This window comes from Electrona antarctica (assembly GCF_951216825.1).
Source record: "Electrona antarctica genome assembly, chromosome: 24".
Classification (NCBI taxonomy): domain Eukaryota; kingdom Metazoa; phylum Chordata; class Actinopteri; order Myctophiformes; family Myctophidae; genus Electrona; species Electrona antarctica.
The window spans coordinates 18922595-18943503 of NC_136803.1; the positions used below are offsets into that span (position 1 = coordinate 18922595).

The following is a 20909-nucleotide window of genomic DNA, read 5'->3' on the forward strand; positions in this document are numbered from 1 at the left end:
ACACAGAACACACGCCTCAAATACACCACAATACTACTGGAACACAGAACACACGCCTCAAATACACCACAATACTACTGGAACACAGAACACACGCCTCAAATACACCACAATACTACTGGAACACAGAACACACGCCTCAAATACACCACAATACTACTGGAACACAGAACACACGCCTCAAATACACCACAATACTACTGGAACACAGAACACACGCCTCAAATACACCACAATACTACTGGAACACAGAACACACGCCTCAAATACACCACAATACTACTGGAACACAGAACACACGCCTCAAATACACCACAATACTACTGGAACACAGAACACACGCCTCAAATACACCACAATACTACTGGAAGTTCATTCACACTTCTGTATGTATTTTTTTTACTTTCTTTCTTAACCACGTAACCGCTTAAGCCATGGTTTTCAACCCTTTTCAATTTTGAATATCAAGGTCCATGATTTATTCGGCATTTGAGCCACGGAACCACCATTTGATGAGATTTAGCCTCTCAGACCCAAGACGTGGAATGTTGGATAATATTTTGGCCACAATTCCATGCTGTATTGATGTGGTATACCCATTAATTTAGGAGAAATAACAGGCATCAAAATAACAATTCTTCTACATTCTCTAATTGTGTAGACTTCTTGTAAATTAAGTAATGCAGATGTTTAACAATACTAATGTATTAACTTGTGAGAGCGTAAAAAGGAAACCTTCACTTTACACTCTTAAGAGTAAAAGATCTAATAAGGGTCCATTTGGTTACCAACTCCTCCATCATTTAGCTGAGGACCACCTGTTTCATAGTTCCAGTCGACAAAATCAACACTGGGTTTGCGTCAAGGCCCCAGTGAGGCTCTCCAACGTTGAAGCACTGGGCCCTAGTGGTAAGAGGAGGGACTGCAGGCGGACCCGTGGAGGTATGACGAGGAAACCCCGTGCAGCTGGGCTTTAACGTTCCTGTCCCTCATTTCCAAGACTTTTCAGGCGTCCCACAAATTGAGACCCTGTCCCACATTGTGACTGGCTGGCAGCCAGGCATCAGTGTTCAAATGCCCTAATAGTTAGTCCCCCAATAGTTGCTCTCATTGTCTCTTTTCCCACGAGATGTGTTAAAATAACATGAGGAATATCCCCCTATAGGCTACACTACAGTATCAAGCCAGTCATACCACCCATGACCAAAATAGATCATTTTAAATCAAAAAGGGTTTGGCCCGGACAATTAGCTCAACCGTCTGGGAAACTCGGCTGCTGAGCCAGCCTGACGGCGTGCCGCGGGCTCGACTTTCGTCAGTCTACTTTCAACCTATCAATAAAGGCAGAAAAATGTAATAAAAATAAAACTTAACAAAGGGGGTTTAATAACAAAATGATGAGGCAATATTAGGCCTATGGTCGAATATGACAATATGTTGTCAAAGGCTGTGCAGGTAGATCACATGACATGTGCCTAAGGAATATTTAATTGAAATAGTGGCATCTGCCACTTGAATTAAGGTGACTTGATTGATTGACATCAAAAGGGTCAGCTCAAACCCACAATGCAATAGGCCTATTTTGTTTTCAATAGTGTTGTTGTGTACAAAAACATTGGTAGCATTACAAATTAATACAACAAACCCCTACCTATTCCATTTCTCCCGCTCTATTTCGCATTCCCAAGTGCATTTGTCTTATAAGTAACGCCAGCTCCAGTATTCCAAAGCCCCCTCAGATACATATTTAAACTATTTTCAGCAATGTTTTAATAGTTTTTTTGGTAGCTCTCAATAGGCCTATCTCACAGAATTTCCCCGCCCCTTTTTACGCCCCCTTTTGTTGATAGTGGTGTTATTTTTTTTGCGGTCCATAGGCTTCCATGTTAAAAGAGGTATTTTCACAAGCCACAAACTACCGTTTTGTAAAGGTAAGGTTTATTCTACTTATTTGAGTTGTTATACCATTGTGTTTTCTTCATATTATTATCGGTCTTTGACATTTTAACATTAGCAAATGTACTTAGATTCTCCAGAGAAAAAAAGTGGTAATGCCTAATGTTAAATGACACCACTATCTACCGGAAGTGGGCGTGGAAAGGGGGCTGTGAGATAGGCCTATTCCAAAAAGTGTGGGCACCCTTGATCTACAAGCTCACTAGATCTTGGAGTAGTGATCGAGTGACCAATCCATCTGTTTGTTACTGAAAGCTGTATATGTGTCTGTAAATAGACCCGTGTATTTATAGAAGGCCACAGTGGAGCCATGCGTCCCCCCCCCCCAGCCCTCTGCTCACCTGTCCACCACATGCTGCTATGCAGGCCTTTGTGTGACTCTTCCAGCCATGGGAGCGTCACCATTAGCAACAATTTTAATGTTTATTTTGAACATTCACTGTCCTGTTACAGTATACTACAGTACAAAATCTACAAAGTAACTCTAGTAACTAAAGTTTTCAAATAAATGTAGTGGAGAAAAATGTTTGCCTCTGAGATATAGTAGAGTAGAAGTTTAAGTACTGGAAATATATTATATAGTATTGGAAATCGGAAATACTCAAAGTACAAATGCCTCAAAATTGTACTTAAGTGCAGTACTTCAATAAATGTACTTAGTTACTTTACACCAGTGGTTCTCAAAGTGGGGTCCGGGGAGTCGGGGACCCCCAGGGGTCCTTGAGGGAGTTCCAGGGGGTCCGCAGCTAAATGACAGTTTCGAACCAAATGGACCCTTATGGGTCTGTAACTCTCTTAAATTAACTTTGATTTTACAATAACAATTGGGGTCTCAGAGATATAAATGCCATTAAATGGGGGTCCATAGCCTAATTAATGCATGTCCTTGCAATTAAACGGGTTGAGAATCACTGCTAGAACAGTCATATAAATCTTCTCTTATGGGGGTCCCTGGCTGATCTTTTCTAATGGGGGATAATTAATTAATGTCAATTTGGGGGGCCTTGACATGGAAAACGTTTGGGAATCACTGCTTTACACCACTGTGCATGTGTGCGCGTGTGCGTGCGTGCGTGTGTGTGTGTGTGTGTGTCACGCACCACTGTACATTATTGTTGTGGTACAGATTCTCCCTCCTTCATTTGACTTCTGCATTCCGTTGAACTCCCTGACTCGACAGAAAAACCAAACCTAGTTTCTAAAAGGTCAGGAAAAGGCCTAAAATAAAACTACGACCAAACAGGAAGTGGGGACTGCGTTTTACGGGGAAAGAGGAAGACGGCCATAAAAAAAAGGAAGAATAGCAGGTCTACATCGGAAAAGGCAGACATTAGAGACGTTACATTACAGTCAACAATACTGTATTGTCTTCATCTCATTTCTCAGGACTGAACCGAGACCGTTGTGCCAGTGATTCCCAAACTTCATGTCAAGGACTCCCAAATTGACACTAATCAGGCCGCGGACCCCCCATTTGAAAAGATATGCCAGGGACCCCCATGTAGCGGTGCCAAAATCCCAAAAATGTATCTTACGCGTTTAAAAAAAGATTAGAGTCCACTTCCAACGTACATTTTCTTCATTTATTAAAACTAAAAACAAATTCCAAAGGGGGAAAACTCAAACAAAAACGGTAAAATAATTGTTTCTGGTCTAACCTCAGTGCTGTCTTTCCACAAGAGAACAACTTGTACTGAATGAAGTCACTGTGACCCTGGCTCATTAAATACAGGCCTATACTCAATAAACACAGCTGCTCTAAATATCTTGATTAACCCATTTAGGCCTGACGTCGAAATAAAAAAAGTCTTCTAAATCCTGACAGTTTTCTGAAATGCCTATGTTTCTAGGCCTATATCACTCAATATTTCATGTCAAGGACTCCAAAAATTATATGTAATTGGCCGCCGACCCCCATCTCAAAATATGTTGTTCCAGGGGCACCCCCAGAACCAAAGATTTGAGTTAAAATCGGTCGCTCTGAAAGAATATTCCAAGGTTTGCGCCCCATTTTCACGATTTTTCAAAAATAGCAGACCTACAAGCTCGTAGCGTGGCACTCAGTGCCGCGCTACAAGCGTTTAGATCTGCTATTTTTCAATAGCTAAAGTATAACATTACGCTTAAATTCAATTATGCCCAGCTCTACTACTAACAGAATAGTTGAACAAACACTGGACAATACAAACCTATTATAAAACATTAATTTACAAACAAAATATGCAAATATACAATTCTCACAATTCACAGGTACAGTATATATGTGTTTTCAGATACATGCTCACACACCCCATACGAGAAGATTTATATGGCTCTAGCAGTAACCCTCAATTTCAAGGACCCCCAGTTTGACATGCATTAGTGCCCAATGCATTTAATGGCATTTCTATCTCTGGGACCCCCAATTTATATTGTAAAATCAATGTTAATTTAACTCAGGGAGTGTGCACTCTCTGAGTTACAGACCCATAAGGGTCCATTTGGTTCCTAACTATCATTTAGCTGGGAACCCCCTGGAACTCCCCCACTGCGTTATACCTCATTTATACTTAATTGGTGTTGGTGAGCTTGTGGATCTACTATTTTCAGTGCTTCTCAACCAGCGGACCGGGGACCACCGGTGGTCCTTGAGGGAGGTTCCCGGCCGGTCGTGGTTCCCAGCTAAACGACAGAGAGTTGGTAACCAAATGAATCCTTGAGAGTGTAACATGAAACCATATGGACCATTACGGGTCCAGAGACTCCATTTGGTTTCATTTTACAGAAAATGGAAGTGTGATCGTTCATGAAACAACAGATTGATGAAAAACAAGCACATTCTTCTGCCTGAGAGCTCTCATCACGTCTCAGTTATCATTTAGATCACAGTCAAAATGTCTGTGATCTAAACTGGTTAGATTCCAACCTGCAGTTTCCAGGAAGGAAGGAACACGTTATTGGAACGGTTGGAATAACATGTTCCTTCCATGCCCTATGACGTCCAACCGGGGAAACTCCCCCCTCTCAGGTGAAAAGAAGCAGCTTGGACTCCTCATGCATAGAAGGAAGCATGAGGTCAGTCCATCGACAATTGACACTGGGTGAAAACAATATGTTAAAAAAGATAAAAAGCTGCTATGAAGTAACAATACATGCAGCTCAGCGGCCTTATAATTGTGGTTAGAGTGTCCGCCCTGAGACTGGGAGGTCGGGGTTCGATCCCCGGACGGGTCATACCAAAGACTATAAAAATGGGACCCAGTGCCTCCCTGCTTGGCACTCAGCATCAAGGGTTGGATTGGGGGTAAGTCCCTGCGACATACAAGCGTCATGTTCAGGGGGTGTACTTGTACGTCAAGCTGCCACACGCTACAGAAACAGGAGATATAATAGGCTCCTGCCCTATGGCCATGGGCCTCATCAGGGACGTGCACACATAGACATCAAAGGGACGTTTTACCCGTCTGTAAAACAACTGCCCTCTCCAGACCACAAATGCAGCATTTACTATGGTGAAAGAAATGCAAATGCACTCCTCGCCTTTCCATGCCATGCCGGAAGGCAGCATTCAGGAGAATTGATTTTTTTCCGAAGTCTCCTGAACTTGGGAACGCACCATTTTACGTTGGAACAAATTTGTTTAGAAATCCATGTCGTACACCGCATCTCAACTAGCTAAAGAGTGCTGGGTTGCGCCCCGAAAATAGCAGATCTACAAGCTCTCAACGCGTCGCAGCGCGACGCGTTGTGAGCTTGTAGATCTGCTATGTTTCGTTCAAAAGTGCCCTCTTACGGGATTTCAGCCCATGCCTCTCTCCGACACGGGACGTCCCTGAGCGTCCCGTGTCTCAGCAAGGCTTACAAACCTTACGAAGTAACAATGTAACTCAGGGGTGCCGTGGATGAAAAAAAAGGTAATTTACTGGGGTGAATGACCCAGAGCCAAAAAAATGTTTGACCACCACTGGGAGAGGAGAGATGTACGAGAGGAGGAGGATATGTTTCGTTTTGTCAGCCGGCCCCGGTCGGGGGGGTGTTGTTGTGGTGGAACAAGGTCGCGCGCGGCGCTTCTATAATCTGATCAGATGACCAACTTGGAACACATATGTCCACTCTGGGGCTCGGGCTCCACCGCCGGCCACCTGCCACTGCCTTAATCCTGCATGGCCGACGCGGGACCAGGGGGACTTCCCCTTACTGCCGTGACCCCCCCCCCCCCCACACACACACACTGGCACCATGCACTCGGTCCCCCTTTAATCAAGCTGACTGCAGATCCTAAAAGCAACGATGGTTCCAGTTCCACACCGCGCCTCAACGCTAAGCCCACAAAGAATACTCGGCTCATGACATCGAGTGGAACATTTTCGACGACGACGACCACAGGATCCATGTAACATATATTAAGCCAAAAATACCCGATCTACAAGCGCTGGAGGTTATGGGAAATGGACACAGCGGGGTTCTGTGTGTGTGTGTGTGTGTGTGTGAGAGGGTGAAGCCCAGTTGGACACAGACCCAGGTTTTTGGGGTAAGGGGCCAAGCGTGGGGGCTGGGATAAGGTTATAGCTAAAGTTAGTAGTATCACTATTAACTTTGTTGGTCTATACTTAGCCTTTTTACTAAGCAGCATGGTCTCTGTGTATGTGTGTGTGTGTGTGTGTGTGTGTGTGTGCGTGCGTGCGTGCGTGCGTGCGTGCGTGCGTGCGTGTGTGCGTGCGTGCGTGCGTGCGTGCGAGTAGTGGGCAGCACTGGGCACTATAGGGACATCTGGGCACCTCTGGGCTATTTTGTCTGACATGTTAAAAAATAAAACATTCGAAAAATCGTCTAACTTTACGTAAAGTATGAACTTTGTAAAGTTGGAAAACAAATGTAATGGATCGCACACAGTGGCAAGAGTACATTTCAATTCTATTTATTTTCGACATGACTGAGAGACAGATCCGTTTCGGCTATCCAGCCTTCATCACCGTGTAAAGTATACATGATGGTTCATCATTATCAGACTTAAATGTATCCTTCAACTTCTTGTTTATGCCCCAAAAGGACTGGATATACATGTTCTGTCACTATTTGTAGCAATTGTACAATTCATTTATGGTCCATATTAGACCTTCATTGTCAAACGTTTAATAAGCATTTTGTCATGTAAAGTTTAGGTTACTTCCAAATAAAAAATAAAAAAATCCAAATGTAAAAAGTGTGCCCAGATGTCCCTATTGCCGACCTATCCTGCTACCATAGTGGTTTCAACATTTGAACCACGGACCACAATTTGATGACATTTAGCCTCTCAGACCCTAAAATAAAGAATTTTGTTATTGTCGGATATAGGATTTTGCCCACAGTTCCATGCTGTATTGATGTTGGTACCATTAGGAGAGATAACAGGTAAACATTGGTCAAAATAACAATTCTTCCACATTCTGTAATTGTGTAGACTTCTTGTTTAACAATAGTTTAACCCTTGAGACTGAGAGCATGAAAATGAAACGGGTCCATTTGTTTTCATTTTACACTCTCAAGAGTTAAAGATCTGTAAGGGTCCATTTGGTTACCAACTCTCCATCGTTTAGCTGGGGACCACCTGCTCAAGGACCACTGGTATAGTCCCCACACCACTGGTTGAGAAACCACTGTGTTGCCACATGAACTCTGATATCTGATCTGATCCCGATCTATAGTTACTTGAGAGTTAGTGAGTGAATGAACTCGGGAGGGGGGAGGGGGGGGGTTCAGTTGGTGCTCCCTGAATGACGTTCAGACACCGTCACCGCACACATACTCCAGACACCGGCCAATCGGAAAGAGCTCCCCATACTGTCGACCAATAAAAACAGCAGTAAAAAAAAACGGACTGACTGACTGCCCGACTGGCAGACTCCACCTATGGTTGGGGGGGGGGGGGGGGGGGGGGGGGGGTAGGACAGAGGGGGGGGGGGGGGGGGGGACAGAGGGGGGGGGGGGGGGGGGGTAGAAAGAGGGGCAAAGGGGGCAGAATCAGAAATCCTATCTGCCCCAGCCCACTATGTATAAACACACCCCTCCTCCATGGCCAGCCACTGACTGGTGGTACCTGGTACAACTGGTCTCAGACAGTAGCAGAAGCAATTGTGGTACTGTGCCTTTAAAAATCAAGTCTCACTTTTGGGAAGCTTAGGGGCAGATTAGGGCAAAGGACGACCGTGTGTGTGTGTGTGTGTCTCAGTGGAGACTAGTGACTCTCCAAGTTCAAGGTTATTTATTGTTACATATTGTTGGGTAAATGTAGCACGTTGCTGCTCTCTGACTGTAAATTATGGTCAGTCACAGGCAGCAACACATCGACTGTGGCTGGACGGGAAGTTATAGGATTTCCTGTTCATTTGTAATGAGGTGTTATCCAGAGAGAGATAGAGAGAGATAGAGAGAGTTAGATAGATAGATAGATAGATAGATAGATAGATAGATAGATAGATAGATAGATAGATAGATAGATAGATACTATCTCCCTCTCTCTGTGTATGTGTGTGTGCATATAGCACTACTATTGCAGTGTGTGTGTGTGTGTGTGTGTGTGTGTGTGTGTGTGTGTGTGTGTGTGTGTGTGTGTGTGTGTGTGTGTGTGTGTGTGTGTTTCATTAAAGAGTACAGTGCAGCTAGGGTGAGGAAATGACATGACCCAGCAGGTCATAAGCTCCCAGCATGGAGCAAACAGGATGCCTCAAAGTAAAGTATGACTGTCTGCAGATCTGCCAGTTTGCCTTTAAGTTATAACACAAACTAGCATGGCCTTTCAGTTGTTATTATTATAATCTTTCAATTCTTATACAACATAAACTACAGTAGCAGGTCTTTCAGTTAGGTATAAAACTATTACATGTCTTTCAGTCATTGGTTGCCATGCTGGTTTATGGTGGATATTGTTTGCAAATAAAACATTTGAGGACCACTAGTGGACTCATGATATATGCCACAAGTGTCATAGTAAATAATTGCCATACATATTCTGAAGTAAACCTGGAGACTTGACATTCACTAATTGTGTCTTCAAAACAAGGTATCGAGTCAGTCAGACCCACGGTTCTACAGAACCACCACAAAAGGCTCTGCTCAGGCTCTGCCAGTGGGCCTAATGAGGCCAACTCCTTTCACCTGGGCAAGGCTCTGCCAGTGGGCCAAATGAGGCCAACTCCTTTCACCTGTGCAATTTCTAGCCTCTGCCTCAGCCAATTGAGGCTCAACCAATCAGGCTCTGCCAGTGGGCCAAATTGATTGCCAAGTACACTTTTTAGTTTGCAGTCTTCACACACAGATCTCCATGTGGGACACCGGCTGACAGTTAAAACGGGTGCTATGACAACGTATATCATTACGTTCCCAAGTTGCATTGTTCCCAAGTAGGCCGGTGGCCGACTGCGAGTCTGCGACGGGCACATACAGGTCTAGTTCTACTGGTGTGAAAAAAGAAAATCAAACATTTGCCATAGACAACAAGACCAAGTCTTTGCCACGGACAAGCTGCTATAGAGCGTCGCTACCATGGACCAGGAAATGATTCTCCGTTCATTTTCCTCATAGACATTTCAGAAAGTATTTATTTAAAGACGTTTACGCCGCGGACAAAGCCAACTCGAGTCGTGACAAATCATGACAACAAACACAATTTTTTGGGCCGAACAAAATTAGAAAGAAGAAAAAAACGGCAGGTTACAACACTTTTTTTGTTGTTTTTCTTCTTTGTAATTATTTGTTTGGTCCAAAATATTGTTTGTGTTGTCATGAGTTGTCACGACTCGAGTTGGCTTTGTCCACGGCGTAACCGTCTTTAAATAAATACTTTTTGAAATGTCTATGGGAAAAATGCATTGGGATTCATTTCCTGGTCCATGGTAGGGGGGCGTGTCTTTCAAATATAGAAACAGGGCAGGTCTTTCAGATATAACAGTAGCTATAGCTGGCCTTCTACTCCACGGAGACTTTCCCCTATAACTGTACCGTACTGCATATAATAATGACACTGTCTCCTAGATCACCGTTTCCCCAAAACTGGGTCGGGACCCATTTGTGGGTCGCGACTCGTATGTAGATCTGCTATTTGTTACTCTGTTTGTATTTCTCAATTTACTTCTATATTTGTAAAAAAAAAGAAAGAAGAAAAGAATAAACAGAACATAAAAAAAGAAAAAATAAAGAAATCTGCTATTTTCAGTATAGTTTGGGTCACGGGCTAAAAGGTTTGGGAACCGGCGGTGCTGTGATAGATGATGCATGTGTGTCACTGAGTGGGTGAGGGCTCATGGGGGCTGGGAACCTAGTCGTCTGAGCTTTCCAACAGGTAGTTAAGCTAAAATGCTAATGTAACCTGGCATCCTAGATCAAACGTAAGTTGACAGGCCCGGGCGGCTGGCGTAGCCGTCTGGGCACCTTGACTGGTAATCCAGTCTGGCAGTGTACCAACAGTCATTAAGACATGTGAATCCCTTGACTCCTTCAAAACCGCTCTCAAAGGGCACCTACGGACGGCTGCAATTCGAAACTGGCACCCGTAAAATCTGAATCCCCCCCCACCCCCCCTTTTCCCCTCACTGTCTTTTTTCCCTTTTTACCTCCTTTATGATGAATTCCTGTTCTGTTCTTTGACTATATAGTAGTGTCTATCTGTACGTCTCTAAATGTTTTGATGAATTGAACATGGTGGACCCTCTTGTAAACAAGTGTAATGCTTAATTGGGTCGTCCACTCACAGTTAACAGTCTTTGTATTGAGTTTGTGCTTGAAATGTACTGTAATTCTGCAAACTGTTAATACATATTTCAATCAATCAATCAATCAGGTTCGACTCCCGATCCTGACGGCCATTACTGCGTGTCACCCCCCATCTCTCTCCCCATTTCCTGTCAGCCTACTGTATACCTATCTACCTACCTATCCCTCTATAAAATAAAGGTGAAAGCCACAAAAGATATCTTAAAAAAAGAAGGTCATTGAATTGACAACTGTCATAGAGGGATGCATTTCTAAACGGCATTACATCACACATGATGCATGACAAGGCCATGTGCGTATTTGTATGACCTGAACACGCGCGCGTGCGCGCATGTGTGTGTAAGAGAGACCATCGGTTTCACAGAGGCCATAGCAGATAACTGGTGTTCAATTTCAGACCCCAAAATACACAGTCACTCTCTCAACTTGGCTGCAAATTCTCTCTCTCACACACACACACACACACACACACTTTCGTCAATTTGGTCCCATGATGGGGGGGGGGGGGGGGTGCTTCTAACTAACTAAACGCATACAAAACTTAGGGGGTCCTATAGAAATCGAACGGTGCGACAACAGCACAAATAGCAGTCATGCAGCTTCCAGTCTTGTCATGGTGTGTATCGTCACACAGTATGATGAGAATGAGAGGCTGGGGTCTATAGATAGCCGCCCCGCACACCCCCCCGCCCATGTGGTCTCTTGTACAGGAAGGCATGCATGGCAGGGAGGAGGGGGAAGGGGAGAGGGGGGGACAGGTGTGAGGGGGTGGGGTGGAGATCAGAACAGAATGCAAATGGTACACTAGTGTCAACTCCTCAGTTGTTCATTTAACTCTTGCCAGAGTGACGGGTCCATTTCTGAAGGCGCAGACAATAGTGGCGGTACTAATGACGTCAGCCAGTGGACTATAGTCTCACGTTGCCAGACTGTTGCCTCTCGTAATTGTGGAATAGTTGTATGGATACGCGAGACTATAGCCAGTGACTGATATAACGTCTTGACAAAAGGCCCTTTTTTCATGAACTGCAAACTTATTCCTATGTTCTATTCTCTTAAAGTATTTAATAACGTTTTATGTCCTTGTGCTTTACATAGGTTGTGTGTGTGAATTCACACACACGTTCATAACACCGATGACGGAGGAAACCGTGCAAGGCACCAACCAGCACATCGGGAGTCTTTCAGAGACACTTTGACACTAACTCTGGGGGAGTTAGTGGCCACTCTACCCCTGAGCCACTGCCGCCCCATTTACTAGGGATGTCCCAATCACGTTTATTTGCTCCCGATACGATTCCGATCATTTCATTTTGAGTATGTGCCGATACCGATTTTTCCAGATCCGATATTTATATTTTTGTTGAACGCTTATGCCATATCAGAATAGTACAATATCCAAAATCACAGACAATATCCAGTCTAATATCATGATATGGATATAATATTGATACTAGGGATGTCCCGATCAGGTTTATTTAGCTCCCGATGCGATTCCGATCATCATCATGATCATCGTGATGTGTGTGTGATGGGTCTATAGTGGTATGACAGTGTGTGTGTGATGTGTGTGTGATGGGTCTATCGTGGTATGACAATGTGTGTGTGATGTGATGTGTGTGTGTGTGTGATGTGTGTGTGTGTGTGTGTGTGATGCGTCTCTCTCGTAGTATGACAGTGTGTGTGTGTGTGTGTGATGCATCTCTCGTAGTATGAAAGTGTGTGTGTGTGTGTGTGATGCGTCGCCACACTGAGAGTAGCAGATCTACTCTTTTCGGCCTGTGACATCCAGTGCATTGGAATGCCTCCACATCATCCGATACCAGTGACAAATGAACAGTGTAGTTAAAGGTATGTGCAGCTGAGCTGGTGATGATAATGATAGCAGAGGCTGGTGGAGAGAGCTTGGGGGGGGTTCCAAAACTGGGGGTCGGGACTCCCAGCGTGGTTCCTAAATCATTCTGGGGGGGGGGTCCCCGGTCCCCAGATGATTAGCTAAATGGGCAACATTGTTGTCGCGCTCAAACTTCAAACCAACATGCACTGCAAGTGTAGAAGAGGGCATGCATGAATTGAGTGGCAAATCGAGTGGCAACAGTGAGTTTAACATTGTTTAACGTCATTTAATGTAATCAGGGCTATCAAGGCCAGAAAGTATCCTCTTTTTTTTGCCACTCACTATAGGCGTTCCCGCATAACTTTCTGGTATGATGATGATATGTCATCGAGGTGGTCGGTCCAGTCCCGATATGTTGTCATGGTGGATCGGACGCACAATCCCGAGCAGTTCAACTGACTGACTAGTCCATCAATAGCTATGAAGTGTCCTTTCACAAAGATGCCCTGGATATAGCATGCGGTGTCAGCTCTGTGACTAATGTGGTGAAGGTACCGGCTAACCAGAGACAGCTGTTTCAGCCAGGGCCCAGGGGCCTAGAACCTTTCTGTCTGCGTGTGTGTGTGTGTGTGTGTGTGTGTGTGTGTGTGTCTTTCTCTCTCACACACTGTTAATTTTGACAGCAAATTCCGATTTAGTCTTGGTCTTTTGAATAACACACACATATAGTTGGAGTCCTAATCTTATAGTCATCTGAAATGGTTTATAGTCTTAAGCCCCTAACCACACCAAAGGGTCACCATGCAACTCCTTGGGTCCAAATGGTAAGTTGCATATGGTGACCCTTTGGTGTGGTTTGGGTCGAATTCAACCAGTTGAATCACTTGGGACGACTTGTGGGACGACGTAGGTGTGTGTGTGTGTGTGTGTGTGTGTGTGTGTGTGTGTGTGTGTGTGTGTGTGTGTGTGTGTTGCTTTCCAAAATACAACAGTTCCTCTCATGCTAAATTAAACTGAAGACACAAGTTTGTTTTCGTCGCGTCATTAAGGAATAAAGTAACACCTGCAGAGGGCTTAAGCAACCGAGTGATTAGGTCAGACAATAATAGCCTAGCTATACGTTTCACACACACACACACACACACACACACACACACAGTTGACTGTACAGTACTACACACAGACACAGAGTGACATGACAGCTTTTTGTGTTTTCATGCTCTATGCATGTATCACCCATGCTTCTGCTGTTGTAACTTGTTGTAAGTAACCGCATGATGGTGATGGGTGCTGGACCGCTGGTTTCACCGATGACACCCGGCTGGGGCAACGCAAATAGCCCGGCCCGGCCCGGCCCGGCCATGCAGGCCAGGCCAGGCCCGGGGCGGTTTGACATTTAGCAAGAGAGAGAGGTGAACCGTAGCTGCATGTGAGAGTGAGAGAGCCTTATAGCCTTAGAATAAACACCGGAGCGCAGTGCACGAACGGACCGTTAGAGCGACACCTTAATCTGCGTGAAGAAACTCATGTCCACCATGACAATAAAGGGGGTTTATTATTATAAATAAATGATAATTGAGTGGCATTTATGGTCAACAATAAAAGGTTGAATTTAAACATCCGTTGTCACTCGAATGTGTTCATGATTGAAGAGAGAAAGAAGAAAACATACCTTTTCTTGCGCCCTGCTGAACTTTTTCTGGATGTTGATGCCCAGTTTCCCGGCGGTGACCCCTTTTCCGATCTCAGCCATGTTTGCGCGGAGTTTTGGGACTGGGGGGTCCCCAGAAACTACACTTCGATGTGACAGAGACACACAGGCGGGACGCTGGTAAAAAGGAGAGGCTCCCCTCGGTTAAACCCCTCCTCAGTCAGTCAGGACTACAGGACTACTGGCGCTAGTAATTCTAATCCCAGGCAGCGACGGACACGGCTCTCCTTAAAGGTGTAATGCGTAATTTAACACGCGTAGACGTCGGAGGTTCATCAATTACCAAAATGCATGCACCCGTGCACGAAAACAATCCTAAAACTTTGGGCCGGCCGGTGGTGAGAGGAGAGGAGAGAAGGAACCTGTTGCAGGACAGAGTCAGGCCGCGACGGGATTTAACAGAATCAAATTGTGTCAGTGTGGTGGTTGTATTTCTCTCTCTCTCTCTGTCTGTCTCTCTCTCTCTCTCTCTCTCTCCCTCTCTCTCTCTCTCTCTCTTAATTGACGGTGCTTCTTCTTCAGTCCGATATGGAGATATTGGGTTTCCTTCTTGTCTGCCCGTCCCCCTTAAAGGCACAGCGATATAGAAACCGTTATAATTAGACACAGGATGACAACTGTTGAAAACGCGATCGAGCGACTCATGCGGAACCTGCTGTTGTTTTCTTTCTTTAAACAACAGCTTTTTTTGGTTGCACGCACGCACGCGCGCGCGCACACACACACACACAGCTGTTTCCAATTCCACCCCGCTTCTGCTAAAATCGTCCCAGTGTTTTTGCTGTGCGACTCACACACACGGCCATATGGGCCACATATAGTACACACACACACACACACACACACACACACACACACACACACACACACACACACACACACACACACACACACACACACACACACACACACACACACACACACACACACACACACACACACACACACACACACACACACACACACACACACACACACACACACACACACAGGGCAGAGACTGTCTACAGAGGCCTTGCTGATAGCAATCCAGTAGATGTCAGCAAAAGCGCATTTTACGGAATTACGCATGAAATGCATTATGGGCCTAACATAACACACACGCACGCACTCGCGCGCTCACACACACACACACACACACACACACACACACACACACACACACACACACACACACACACACACACACACACACACACACACACACACACACACACACACACACACACACACACACACACACACACACACACACACACACACACACACACACACACACACACACACACACACACACACACACACACACACGAACCCCCCTCAGGACATTATCAAAGTTTTACAAAAAGAAGAAAATAAATGAAAATGTGTTAGTTCAGCTAGTTTCCATAAAACTTTAATTTCCAAAAATAGATCTCTTAATATCTCATCATCACCCACAACATCATCACATTATAGATTTCTATCAACAAAAGTCTCTTAAATAGATTATATATATATATATCACTTCTTCTAAATCTTTATATGCAGCTTTGGAATATTAAACAATGATGTTACATACTGTAGATCTCTTCTATTTCAGACAAAATTGAGAATATATTATTTCTTTCTTTCTTTTCTTCTTTTTTTGGCTTTTTTTCCCCCACACAGTGCAAAAAAAAGGAAAAATAAAAATGCATTTCACATAAAAAGAATTGGCCCATGCATTTGAAAAAATATATTTAGGACCCTTAAAATAGAGCAGTAAAAATATTTCCCAGAACATTATTTTCTCCCATATATATATTATAGGAAACATGTGAAAGGTATTTTTCTGCGAGATATGGGTCGGCTCACGCCATCTGTGGATGAGCAGGCCGTATACGCACGCAATCTCGGCTCAGTCAAAACTGTCACCCAAAGTTTTTCAAACATTCCCCTTCGTGCACTTTGTTGTGTCTGCCCGCTGTCTACATTGCATTCTGGGAACTTTTTAACGGGGTGGATCCCAGCGTAGGATTTGTCCGTCATTACAATCCACATATTCCATGCAGTGTAAAAACCAAGGAGTTTTTCTGTGAGTTCATTTCATTAAGTCGTGTCTGTGCAGGTCCATTTCTTTACACTTTCAGAGTTCAATTAACACAACAGCTAGTGTACACTTAAATGTCTAAAATGTCACTCCTTCTTTCTGCACCGACTGTGTGTGTGTGTATGTGTGTGTGTGTGTGTGTGTATGTGTGTGTGTGTGTGTGTGTGTGTGTGTGTGTGTGTAGCAAGGTTTTGTCCTTGAAAGTGTATAGCTGACCAGTCCTCATTCTTCGCCAAGAGGTCCATCAACTCTACCATCTTTAGATTAGTGGGTGGCCACACATGGCACAATGCCCACCGTCCAGAACCCAGAGGTTCATTTACCTGCGAAGCTCAAATGGGCAGCACTTGGCAAACCCTCTCAAGGTTTGGGGGGAGGGGGGGGGGGGGCTTTTTGGCCTGCCCACCGGGGGGGTCGGGGGGACACACCCCCATGCCGTATGAACATAAGCGACCTCACGTCACTACCACCTGGCCCCCTACGCCGCCGCCACCGTGCCCCAGGGGTGGAAGTGTTCCGAGGCCAGCAGCAGCCTCCCCAACCAGTGTAAGAACCGCGCGTACCAGTGGAGTCCCGTTCCGTCCCGGACTCCCCCCCTCCTCCTCCTCGCCCCCCCTCCGGTCCAGCGGTACAGCAGGCGGAGCGGCGCGAACGCCCGGTGGGCGAGCGCGTGCCCGTCCAGGGCCGCGTAGCAGGACGCCGCCACCCCGTCCACCACCACCGTGCCGCGCTCCGTGAGCGGGGCGTACGCCCCCCTGGCCTCGCGCACGCTCACCCGGGTGATGCGGGAGAGGAGCGCCGGCCCCCTGCCGCGCCCCCCTCGCCCCTCGGTGGGGGTCGCCACCAGCACGCACTGCCCTGGCCGCACCGTGCTGGCGTACACGGCTCCCATTGTGGCGGCCGAGCCGTTGGCGCCACCGCCGCCCTCCGAGCAGTTCGTTCCCGCGGCGGCGACGAAGAGCAGGTGCGCGGCCGTGAGGGACAGCGAGGCGCCGGACTCCGTGCGGACGGCGTAGAACTGTTTCCGGGTCGCGGGGTCGCGATCCAGGAACGCCAGGACTTCACTGAATACGGCCGCCTCCGGCTCCTCCTCCTCCCCCCTACTGCTCCCCCCCGCCGCCGGCCACGACAGCACCCGCTCGCCCGCGCGCAAGTCACGCATGGGCTTCTGAAGGCCGCTGGCCAAGGTCACCAGGGCCCCTCCTGGGAAACAGCCCCCTGATTTGGTTGCTACAGAGTGTTCTGCAAGAGAGAGAGAGAGAGAGAGAGAGAGAGAGAGAGAGAAAGAGAGAGAGAGAGAGAGACAAAGAGAGGAAAACATTGTAAGATTTTCCATCAGCCAGTCATAACCTGGCATGATTGTCTGCAGGTGGCATTTAACATTATATTGACTCTAATCCACCACACTGAGAAATATGAATGGGACAAATCAGGACAGATGGATAAAGACAGACAGACAGACAGACAGACAGACAGACAGACAGACAGTGTCAATATTCCTAAAGGTCTTTGCGTACACAGTAAATCTTTCCAACACCCCTTAGCTAAATATTTACTGCTCTTTTCCTCCGCTCCACATAAAAGAACAATGTGGACCCGAAAGATAAAGGCGCCGGTTTGCCATTCATGAAAAAGTGTGTGTGGGTGTGTGTGTGTGTGTGTGTGTGTGTGTGTGTGTGTGTGTGTGTGTGTGTGTGTGTGTGTGTGTGTGCGTGCGTGCGTGCGTCGTGCGTGCGTGCATGCACATGTGTGTAGGCCTGATAGCACAAGTGTGTGAGCACGTTTTTCTAAACTTGCACTTGAGTGTGTGAGTGTGTACACAAACACATAAACGTGTGCGTGTGTGTGTGTGTGTGTGTGTGTGTGTGCATTTAGATTAAGGCTATACATGCGTGCATGTTTTTAAGGCCTTCTAAAGTCCACATAAACACATATCTTCAATACGTCCAGACTCCAGACAGACAGACAGACAGACAGACAGACAGACAGACAGACAGACAGACACTTGCATGTGACACGCTGGGACCGTCTCAAGTCTATCAGAGGATAAATATTTGGAGAAGGCAGGAGAGCCAAGGCCAGGTGATAAGATAAGTCTCACTAGAAGGATCGAGGTGCGTGCGGAAAGGAAAGCGGCCAGTATGTTTAACGCCACTTAAGGCATATTATTTACTCCGTCACACGACGAATAACAAAGAATACCCAGACAAGGGAGGCCAGACCGCTGCATGGTTAATCATGATCTGACAGCACGGATTCAACAGCTCGCGGGAACTCTGGCCTTGATTTCTGAAAACCTATTTAAGACCTGAGGCCGATTCTACAAAATGCCTTCTAAATCCTGACAGTTTTCTGAAAGACCTCTGTTTCTATGTCAAGGACCCCAAAAATATATGCAATTGGCTGCCAACCCCCATCTGAAAATATGTTGTTCCAGGGACCTCCCCAGAAGCAAAGATTTGAGTTAAAAAATGTTTGCTCTGAAAGAAGATCTGCGCCACATTTTCACGATTTTTCAAAAATGCGCACTGAGTGCCGCGCACTGGCACTGAGTGCCACGCTACGAGCTTGTAGATCTGCTATTATTCAATAGCTAAAGTATAAAATAATAAACACAAAAAGGGGTTCCCGCCCAGAATGGGTTAAGACCCGAGGCCGATTCTACAAATGTCTTCTAAATTATTCTCAAAACATTTTCTCAAAAACGTATACGTTGCAGTGATGCTCAAAACTTTGTCATGTCAAGAACCCCCAAAATGACATGTACTTGGCTGCGGACCCCCAAATGTTTTGTTCCAGGGACACCCCCAGAAGCAAAGATTTTAGTTAAAAATGTTTGCTTTAAAGATTTAAAGATTTGCACACATTCAAAATTGCCAGTAGGCCTAGCTATATTTAGTCTTAGTCATCATAGATTATTTATTTTTGTCCAGTGTAAAGATTAAGGGCCGATTCATACTCCTATTTTACCGCTGTAGTGCCGAAATGATTTCGGCTCGTCAGAAATTTTGAATTGCGCCTTAGTTGACCAACATTTTCCGTCATAGTTTTTCAGTAGACGAAATCAACACTGCTTGGAAACACAGCAGCGTTTTACATCGTTGTGAGCCTCATGTCCATCTGTATACCTTCACTAGGCAGCTCTCGATGCAAGCAATCGACTTCTACTCGTCACCACTCCGAAGGCATTGTGGCGCTCTTCTTGAGGGCCCAAACGGGAGCCCACTTTAGATCAGGTGCTCCATGGTGTATTTGTCTTCTCTTCTTGTGTGTCCCTGAACAAGACCCCCTCCTCACCACCGCGCCCAGAAGTAGGAACCAACCCCACACACACTCAATTCAGGCCAGCCATTCATCTTGGGTGGGTTGCAGTGGGGTGGTTATCACTGGCGGCCCCCCTAGACGTCCCGTTTGGCACAGTGTCACACAGTGGCATTCATTCCCTGTTGATTTCATCAATCCTGCGTGGATTGAAGGAAGAAAATAAAGCTCTCCGTCCCATGGCTGTTTCTGTTTTTGTCTGCTGGCAGGAGTTGTTGTCGTTGCATGGAGAAAAATAAAATGAAATTAAATAAAAGCTGAAAAATAATTACGACTTGAAGGGTTGCCCTTCCGATCAAGTCAAGGACTGGGCACTCGCCACCCGATCTGGGTAGGAAAGAGAGAGAGAGAGAGAGAGAGAGAGAGAGGGAGGAAGGTAGAAAGAAAGAAAGAAAGAAAGAAAGAAAGAAAGAAAGAAAGAAAGAAAGAAAGAAAGAAAGAAAGAAAGAAAGAAAGAAAGAAAGAAAAAAGACAAGAGGGGGAAATGGATTGAAAGAAGACGAGGAGAAGTAAGAGGGAAAGACAAGAGAAATAGGGAAGGGGGGGAAAGGAAGGAGAGTCTCAGTTACCACTCATTGAACAAATGCCTAAATTTTAAAGGTGCATTCATTAGCTCTCTTGATTACTGTTCGTATCCGGTTAGAATTAAAAAACAACAACATGCTTGTTTTGTTCTCTATATTATGGCACATTGTTTGGACCGTATATGGCCATGTATGGATTATGGAACGCTAACAAAGGTAAACAGGTTTACTTGTTGTGAAAGCCCATATACAACATTATGTAAGTGACGTGTTCAACTATGCGCCGTGCAGTGTTTCATGAAGTGCAAAGTTTTAATTTTAGTTATAGTAGATGGGATCATGGGACCCAAGAGCTGGACCGTTCTGTTCATTAGTAACACACAGAGGACCACCTGACCTCTATAGTCTAACTCTGGGGAACAGGAGCTGAGTGGCAAAGGAGATAGCGGAGAAGGAGCAGAAGGACAGGCAGTATAAAAGCATCCAAACACACACATTGCTTCTGTGTCAGGCAAACATGAGTTAGGGGGAATAGAACAGGGCTCGGAGAGAGAGAATGAAATGTTAGAAAGAAACTTGGCAATGGTCCCCCCCCCCCCCCCCTGCTGAAGAACAACTGCTGTTGGGAAAAACTGCGTAGAATTGCTTTGAATTTGATTTTTTTTGTTCCATAACGGCTCCACATCTCTCAGTTTTAGCCCACAATCTAAAATAAAATCGACCTATCATGCAACGAGTAAAGCCTTGCGTACGTACAGT

General features: G+C 45.6%; 2 protein-coding genes across 10 annotated transcripts in view; both read right to left on the reverse strand.

Annotated features, from left to right (window-relative positions):
* Positions 1-14860, reverse strand: part of bin1b (bridging integrator 1b) — a 37886-nt gene extending 23026 nt beyond the window's left edge. For 2 of the 6 annotated variants that reach the window (XM_079495569.1, XM_079495571.1), the window contains exon 1: positions 14196-14853. In XM_079495569.1, coding sequence (XP_079351695.1) covers positions 14196-14276 — 81 coding nt within the window. In that variant the 5' untranslated portion in view covers positions 14277-14853. Of the gene's footprint in view, positions 1-14195 lie in introns of all 6 variants that reach the window. The other 4 variants (XM_079495570.1, XM_079495568.1, XM_079495567.1 and 1 more) reach the window with 4 other exon arrangements.
* A 1846-nt stretch (positions 14861-16706) lies between these two features.
* LOC306917240 (uncharacterized protein) overlaps positions 16707-20909 on the reverse strand; it is a 50206-nt gene continuing 46003 nt past the window's right edge. For all 4 annotated transcript variants that reach the window (XM_079495380.1, XM_079495377.1, XM_079495379.1 and 1 more), the window contains exon 11: positions 16707-17547. In XM_079495380.1, the coding sequence (XP_079351506.1) occupies positions 16784-17547 (764 nt within the window). In that variant the 3' untranslated portion in view covers positions 16707-16783. The remainder of the gene's footprint in view (positions 17548-20909) is intronic.